The sequence below is a fragment of the Suillus bovinus genome (genome assembly GCF_016758785.1).
Source record: "Suillus bovinus strain UH-Sbo-P2 chromosome Unknown EDB93scaffold_2, whole genome shotgun sequence".
NCBI lineage: Eukaryota > Fungi > Basidiomycota > Agaricomycetes > Boletales > Suillaceae > Suillus > Suillus bovinus.
Window position 1 is genome coordinate 562,266 of NW_024542058.1, and position 8,021 is coordinate 570,286.

Genomic DNA, 8,021 nt, shown 5'->3' on the forward strand with positions numbered 1-8,021 from the left:
CTCATGGATTCTCCAGACATCCATGTCCATGCAGAGGCATCCGTCCCGTCTCTGCGCGTGAAACCTGCTCCAAAAGCGTCTGCCATTCCTACGCAATTCTCTTACTCCCCTAGTGACGACGGAACAGACGAAAACCTCCTTATTCTCCTGCACGGACTCGGTGAGCGGGGCGTCCAACTACTTAGAGCAACTAATCCGAACCAAGTCATCGGTGAACAGGTGACACCAATATTCCCTTTGCACGCCTTGGGAAATCACTCAAGCTCCCGCAAACAGCCACCCTCGCGCTTCGCGCACCTGATCTGTAAGTGTCTATTTGATCATCTTGATTGTATGTGTACCTGCAGGCTTAACAATGTACTAGTGTCCCCTTCCTGTACGAACAGGCTTTCCAATGGTATCCTTCCTTCGACCAGCTCGGTGACCTCATCGAGCGGCCAGACCCCAGTCCTGCACTCAATCTTCTGAAGAATGTTTTCGGTCATCTGATGGGTGAATGTGGGTGGCCTCCACATCGCATCCACTTGTTCGGATTCGCGCAAGGCGGAAGTGTTGCAGCTGAAGCATGTCTTCAGTGGTGGCGTCGCGAGCTAGAACTTTCATCGCAGTCGCACATGACCAACAAAGAGACCCCCGTGCGGCCCCTTGGTTCGCTCGTCACCATTTCTGGCCCCCTACTCTCATACCCAACGCTCTCGAAACAATGCGAGACGCCTGTTTTTGTGTTTCGCCGCCCACGTGAACTCAAGAATGAGGCGCTAGTTGCATTCAGGAAAGGTTTCTCTCGAGTAAAGGATGTGGAGCGTGCGGGTGAGGGTATGCCGCGCGCAAGTTTAAAGGAGGAATGGCAGCCAATTTTGGAGTTCTGGAGTGAGGTGCTTGGATGGCGTCCTGGGGACGATGTGTATGAAGTCACGACGGGAGCGTCGAATTAAGATCAAGTAAATTTTGTATATCGGCTGTTTAAATATTGAAAACTTAAACCTGTCACAGAGGCTAACAAGTCAGTGAAGTGACTGAAGTCCATAAAATGTGTATTTCTTCCAACGTGCACATCCACAAGTCCAAGTCCGGAGGAAGAAACCAGTGTATACTCAGAAGCAACGCATGCAGAAGGTTTGAATGAGAATTTTTTGCATATATCATTACTTGTAGGCTGATAAGATTCGTATTGCACAGACTCAAGCATATCATTATACATGGCCCAGATACCGATACAACTATGCAATGAATATATTATATATTGTGATCCTCAATATACCGGTCGTACGCTGCATGAGCATCATCAATAAGCTCGAGCAAGAGTTTTTCCTCTCGATCGTCCAGATCGTGCGTCGACTCCCCATACACGAATTCCTTGCTCTTCTTCCCGATATTCTCTACGAGAAACTCAGACCAGGCCTTCCACACTTTTGGTCTGATGGGGACAATCTCCTGGAGGACTTGCGTAGGTGGCGTCGTAGACCCCCAACAGAGCGCTAGGCACGCCAGAACAGCAGCGGTTGCCCTAGAACTGGCCTGGTACGTTTTCACCTCTGGAGTATTCAGTAGGGTGATGAGGGCGCTTGACTGCACGTCATCTTCCTTTGCTGATAGATATAAGTTGCATGCCCCAGACACTAGGAGCGATGATAGGAACATGAGTTGTCCTGCTAGCGATCCGGAAGGCATGAAGATGAGTTGTAGGGTAACCTGCAACGAGGCTATGAACACGCAGAGAAGGAGGGTGTAACCCCCTCCTTTGAGCTTCAATCGCAGTTTTCCCTTGGTCACAGCGTTAACGTCCTCCTCGTTGCCCCTCAATATTATGATGCGAGTATCTGACAGTAGCATGCCATCTCCACGCGGAGCTCCATCTGCCGGTTTAAGCCGTTCGAGGGTGATATTCCCAGTGGACATGATGAAGGAGGTGATTCCAGAGGAGACCATTCCGAGCAGAATCATCTTGAGGGACAACCAGTCCTCAACAATGGCGCAAATGGCGCAAGCTGCGATGCTGGCGGTGGTAGCGATTATGGGTAAGGAAGAATGATGAGAACTTCTTGGGAGCAGCGTGTCATTTCCCGTCAACACTTTCTTCTTGAAGTCCACGATCATCAATTGCATCGGCGTCGGGCTGATCCTCTGACCCACGACCACCGACTCCCCCCTCCAATTGCTATTATTCAGCACGTGGGCGAGATGGCGAGTATGCTGCATGACCGTTCCTGACCGCGATGCAATGTATTTCGGCCCTTCCTTGCCATCTAGGCCGAGAGAAAGCGCGAGTCTCTCTGAATACGACGAGAAGGAACCCTGCAACAATGTCTTCACTAGCTCCCACACAATTGCATGGCATCCAGGTGCGTTGTACCATCCATGCCATGTACGACCATACAGTGGCCGTAATGCAAGCGCAGATACGGCTGCTTGGCCTCCGAAAAAAATTGCCATTCCGGACGCGACATCGAGGTCAACATGCGACCATGATAACCAAGGGGAATCAGAGACGCTGGTGAAGAAACTGAGAGGCGATTCAGGGGGCATGATATTCTTGTAGGAAGAGAAATGGCCAGTCTTCTCGTTTTTAAGCGTCCCTTGTATGACTCGGCGGACCCTCAGCGACCATATATAAATATGTGGACACTGAGCACAGGTTTGAGATGGGTACTAGATGCACTAAACTTCAGCATCGTGACGTTCAAAGACTCGCTGTGCGCCGAGGCTCATGAGCCGAACTAATGGGGTAACACTTCCTCGGGACCTACACAGGCCTTTGGCGTTGGAAAAGAACTACGTGATATCAAGGGTCCTGTGGTCAGTCCTTTGTATCTGTTTTTAGGCACGACCAATGATACTTGCCCACAGGAACCACACTGGCTGCTCAAGATAACGGAATCCTTTATAATCGAGGCACATGGGCTATGTCAATACCGTACAAATCTCGTGAGTAAGTACTGGAATTTAGCAGTGCATTGGTACCGGGGGTATTAGTATACGTACTACTTGTACTCTAGGTAACATTCGGCACTAAATCATAATTCTGACTCGGGGTCAGATATAGCTATCGTTATAACATAGTCAACGTCAAGCGTTGACTCGGAGACGCAAACCTGTCCCTTTCGGATATCGATCTCTATCTCCCTGTCTGGCATCATCTCATTCACGAAATCAACCCTGCGATTCTTGATGTCATTCAAGTCGATAGAGTATGTTTGAATGATAGAACACACAGGACACCCAGCGCCACCTCCACGCAGCTGCGCAGCATAAGGGGCGGTGGAATTTCTCTTTGGAAATCTGTGGATATTGGCTCCGGTGGAAGTAGAAGAAAGAGACATTGAACGAGAAGACGGCGCGGAAGGAAGATCATGGGGAGTAGGAGAAAGGAGATCGGGTAGGCTGCTAGATTGGGGGGAAGTAGGGGAAGACACAAGAGCGATGTCACAAATGGTTCGACGGCCAAGTCGCGACGTGTCGACATATCGGTATAGGCCAGCATTTGTGAGGAGGTGTAGCCAAGGACGGTGATGTTTGATCCCAATGAGAAGGACCGATACTTCGCCACGCAGGCCCTGCGAGTAAACGCAGCAACACTGCACATCATCTGAAAGCTCAATCCGAGTGCAGGGTTCAAGATCTCGGTAGCCGCCTCCCTGGCCCACATCATGGCGATCTCCTGGCGTAGGGCACACATAGTAACCGCAGTACTGCCAAACGGGATCTGTAGACTGAAAAGTGAAGAATTGTCGGCGTTTAGTAGTTGGTAGTACGTGATAGTCGACCACAATACGTATTGTACGCGGGGTAAGGCCTTGGAGATCTGTGGATTCGAGTTCTTTAAGCTTCGTGGGCGAAGTCCGAAGAAAATCGTCGGAACCAGATCTTTCTTTCAAGTAGATCCCGTAAGGAAACTCCTGATCTTTCTTTCTGCATCTCAGGACGGCAAGCCACCCCTCTGCGACTCGCTTCATAGGAAGAGTAATGTGAATGCCGTCATTCAGAATGTGATAACCACGCGACAGTTCGCTAGAGAGGCTGCGACTCCATGGAAGAATGCTGATAAAATGGGAATGATCGATGGCGACTACCGGTGAAGCTCGCATGAAAACGTCAGGTGTAGATGCCAACAATCCGCGATTTCTGACAGAATGTGGATGTGCCCGTGAATCGTGCCAGGCAAAAATGGTTTGATCATCCGATGATTTCATGATCTCGAGCTGCAAGCGCCTGAAAGCTTTGTCTCCTTCTCCGTAAATGATGGGCATGTGGATGCCAAATAACCCCATCAGAGAATAAGCTCTATCTTCTATTCTCTGCGTCTTTCGTCCTGCAGCCCATGACATCTTCTCCGCGATACTGGGTTCGTATTGGTCACCCAGCAGAATATCTTGGCGGATGCGGGTGATTTTACTCAGGGTAGGCGCAAATGTCGCCTTGCTCCCGATTTTCACCCAGTACTTGTTGAAGAAATAGACATTATCTGGAGCGATCAGTTCCTGTAAGGTCCATCCTCTTTGGAACCACTCGGCATCTTCGAAACCGGATTCGGGGTCCCCATCGTCGCCAACATCGTGCAAGTAAACGTAGCACACAGCGGAATCCCGATACCATGCGTACATGGAATTTATCGCTTCTGATAACTCGGCACTGCTGGTTTTGTCAATGCAGCAAGTGTCAATCCAGATATACTCCAGAGCAGCTCGAGAGGCATATTCGTAGGCTCCTTGGAATTTTTCAAAGCCTTGTTTGCTTTGAACATCGGAAGGGAAAGTGGGCTCCTTGAAGTGAATTGATGGTAAATGCCAGCAAGCGAAAGCTCGAACGAGATGACATACGGCATAATCATCGTGAGAGCCTTCGCTAGGAAGAAATCGCGAGGGTTGCAAGTCTTGGAAAGATATTTCTTCACGCTCCGCAAGCCATCGGTGAGATAAGATGGCATAAGGTCGCACATCCGTGGGCGTGTCTAATATTAGTTTCTTGGTATGTAGCAGTCGCATTATTCACTTTTCTGTATGGTTAATTCCAAACCCTTGACTTGGAGTTGTAGTCAAAGGGGAAACTCACCACTGAGTAGATGGTATTGGGCGGAAGGCACGAAGGAAGACGGAAACAATGAGCATGGTGGCCTCTACAGATGATAAAGAACATTCTCAGCGTCTATCACTGACATAAGGCAGGAAAAATTAATCAATACTAAGGTCACGGCGCTCGACTCCCGGCCCAAAGGCGGTGCCTTCAGGGCTTTAATGTTGTGCTGAGGTACGGTATCATAAGTATCATTATGAAAGCGGTGTGGAAACAATGTCAGCACTGTCGTAAGGCAGACGAGCGTGCACCTAGTAGGGGAAGAATATGTTCGATTGGCAACACCGCGGCAGATTTGACCTACTCACTTGACTTTCCTCGAATGATGTAACAATGTCGAGCCTCGACCGTCAACATGTACATTGCATAGTCATGCCACATGCGTAGTTGGCAGAACCTTTACTATCGTTATATTCGTTTGAGTCTGGTACCATGATTAAGTGGCGGAGCGGTGCCCGTATGTCAGAGGACTGGTGAGTCGCAGATATCATATGCCGAAAAGTTGTTGTATTGGAATATAAAATCATATATAAGAAAAACCACCACAATCCTGGGGGTGACTCACCGTCGGTTAGCAACCAGAGACGACTCGGCCATTAGCGAATAGGAGGTAACGAGTCAAGACAAAGCCATATGTATGATGGTAAAATCGAAGTTTACAGAATCCCTATCAGACACTCCCAATAGCATCAAGTATCAAACTTTCAAGCCTCAAGATAATGATCCGGCTTACATGCATGGTGACCTTGTTTTCGTTACACAATCAGTCCAAGCTTGGTAGGACCCTGGATATAACGGAACTTCATTCACGACCTTTGCATTGTGCTGACAAGGACAGAATCTGATCGATCATTGATCTCCTAACACATCTCACCTACTGCCTCCAAAATCTCTGCTCTCGTTCGTGCATATGGATCTGTCTCTTTGGGCGTGGGTAGTTCGATGTGTGTATCGACCCACGCAAGCGCCCAAGCGCCATTCCCTGCCTTCGTTCCCCGAAGCATCTTCCGCTGTCCAACTTGTTCCCAGCGACAGCGGGTAGGTTGCGTGTCTGCACGATCTAGAGAAAATAAAATAAAAACATGGGGAAAAAAAGCAATAGAAATATACAAACAATGGACCAGTCCCGTGTGTGGCTCATACACACCAAGTGGATACTGTGATTCCTCAGCTCTCGCTCTCTTCGGCCTCTCTGTGCCATCCAGCTCCTCAGTTACTGCTCGCTTCTCCTCTCCCTGGGCGACCTGCACTTCCTTCCCCTTCCCCTTGTCAAGTCCATCGCCAAGGATCCCACCACACGCAACCCTTGCCTCCCTTCTCATTCGCGCCCATTCCTCACCAGCATCTCCGACACGCCTTGCAGCCTCCGCCATCCAGTTCTCTTCCGTGAGGCCCTCCCGTGTTAGCAGCGATTTACGCACCGCGCTGTGTGGTCCATCACTAAACGGTCCCCAACCAGTGCTCCCGAAAATGGTCGTAGGTCCTCCCGCTCGATATATACCTGATGTTGTAGAGGTGGTGGGCTGCTGGCCTGAAGGTGCCGTTTGAGATGAGGTACCCAAGGGGTCTGGAAGCTCGCCGACGAGGTCGCCTGGTTTAAGTCCTTTTTCTGTGATCTCAGCGAGAGATTTTGATTCGTAGTAGTCATCTGTAACCCAGCGGCCATCTATAGCCAGCAATAATAATTTCTGGATAGGTTTCATAGAAGAATAAGAGCGTACCCAGGATCATCTTGGCGCCATGGAGTTTATATGCACTGCGTGCCGTGACGAGGGTGACGCTGCGCGTCTTCAGGTGTGCACCTAGCTTCCCTGCAGAGATGAGGAACTCCTTTTCGGGCTGTGTAGCGGAGAGCTTGAGCGCGAGCGGATTACGTCGGAAGAAATATAGAGAATCACGAAAACCTGACGCACGCGCGGCATCGATGGCGAGCATATACTGTCGACTTGGGTGCCGCTGGGGTAGCACAAAGGTGTGGCATTTGAACTTACGACCTAGATTGTCCACGACGCAGGTTTTCAATAAGGTCAAGAGACTGAGCATGTAGAAAGATAGTACACACCTCCCAGAAGATTGCCATCAGCATCAACCTTCTCGTCACCTTTCTCATCCGGGTCTGTGACAAACTCGTCGCCGTCAATGAAGTATACCTTTCCTGCTACTCGCATGAATGGTCGACCATCTTGCTCCCCTTCCTCTGCTTCAGCGTCGTCAGCCTCTTCGCCGTCGCGTTTTGGCAATCGAATAGTCAAAGACCCACGACCCCGCCCCCGCCCCCGCCCCCTTCCTCTCCCGCGCCCTCTTGCGCGACCAGGACCAATGGGGGCTGCACCTCGCCCTCTTCCACGCGGGCGTCCCCGTGGGCGAGGGAACGGTCGTGGCTCCACGCCTTCAGGCCCAACCTCCTCCGTTCCACTGCCTTCGCCCTCGTCTCCTTCACCCTCTACAGCACCTTCATCGGGTTCCTCATCGCCAGGCTCGTCTTCGTCAAGCACACCCTCTGAATCCTCTCTCTTGGTCTGGAGTTCGCCTTCTTCGGCAGAGTCGTCATCGACATCCTCATCAACGATAGAAGGCGTAGCTGGCGTTTGGGCGAGGCGCGGTTTGAGAATGATCTTGGGAGTAGAGGTAGATGTGTTAGCACGTTTCATTGTCAATTCGAAATCCGGTTCTCGTCTTTGTGGAGACAAGGGTGCAGGGCTACTATGCAGCTAACTTGATATGATGTATATATTGTAACCAGATGAGTTCAATGTTCAGATGAAAATTTGGAATTCTCAGAAGCTTGTGCAAGTTTGCAAGGCACATCACATGTGCTTAGTGACTAGTCGAAACTATTTCTGTTCACAAAATTCATGCTCGACTGCGATCTGACACCACAATACAATATACAACAAGTGCATGTAAGATGAATGGGACAAAGCGATGTTTGATTCATTTGTCAAGAGTAC

General features: G+C 50.0%; 4 protein-coding genes across 4 annotated transcripts; 1 reads left to right on the forward strand and 3 right to left on the reverse strand.

Moving 5' to 3' along the window:
* Nucleotides 1-3: 3 nt before the first annotated feature.
* Nucleotides 4-935, forward strand: EDB93DRAFT_1245191 (uncharacterized protein; the record flags this gene model as incomplete). The annotated part of the gene is made up of 3 exons (XM_041452289.1): nt 4-160; nt 220-304; nt 365-935. The coding sequence occupies 3 exons, from the start codon at nt 4-6 to the stop codon at nt 933-935; spliced, it is 813 nt and encodes a 270-aa protein (XP_041313125.1).
* Nucleotides 853-2,621, reverse strand: EDB93DRAFT_284350 (uncharacterized protein). The gene has a single exon (XM_041455966.1). It carries the CDS (start codon nt 2,524-2,526, stop codon nt 1,237-1,239), a length of 1,290 nt encoding a protein of 429 aa, XP_041313126.1. The 5' UTR covers nt 2,527-2,621; the 3' UTR covers nt 853-1,236.
* Nucleotides 2,622-3,061: 440 nt separating this feature from the next.
* Nucleotides 3,062-5,203, reverse strand: EDB93DRAFT_284443 (heterokaryon incompatibility protein-domain-containing protein). The gene is made up of 4 exons (XM_041455967.1): nt 5,050-5,203; nt 4,818-4,988; nt 3,213-4,760; nt 3,062-3,156 (listed from the first exon to the last, which is right to left on the reverse strand). The coding sequence occupies exons 2-4, from the start codon at nt 4,980-4,982 to the stop codon at nt 3,151-3,153; spliced, it is 1,719 nt and encodes a 572-aa protein (XP_041313127.1). The 5' UTR covers nt 4,983-4,988; nt 5,050-5,203; the 3' UTR covers nt 3,062-3,150.
* A 595-nt stretch (nt 5,204-5,798) lies between these two features.
* EDB93DRAFT_284025 (chromatin remodelling complex Rsc7/Swp82 subunit-domain-containing protein) lies at nt 5,799-7,968 on the reverse strand. The gene is made up of 4 exons (XM_041455963.1): nt 7,133-7,968; nt 6,792-7,064; nt 6,185-6,736; nt 5,799-6,130 (listed from the first exon to the last, which is right to left on the reverse strand). Exons 1-4 carry the CDS (start codon nt 7,719-7,721, stop codon nt 5,931-5,933), a joined length of 1,614 nt encoding a protein of 537 aa, XP_041313128.1. The 5' UTR covers nt 7,722-7,968; the 3' UTR covers nt 5,799-5,930.
* Between the last annotated feature and the right edge of the window lie 53 nt (nt 7,969-8,021).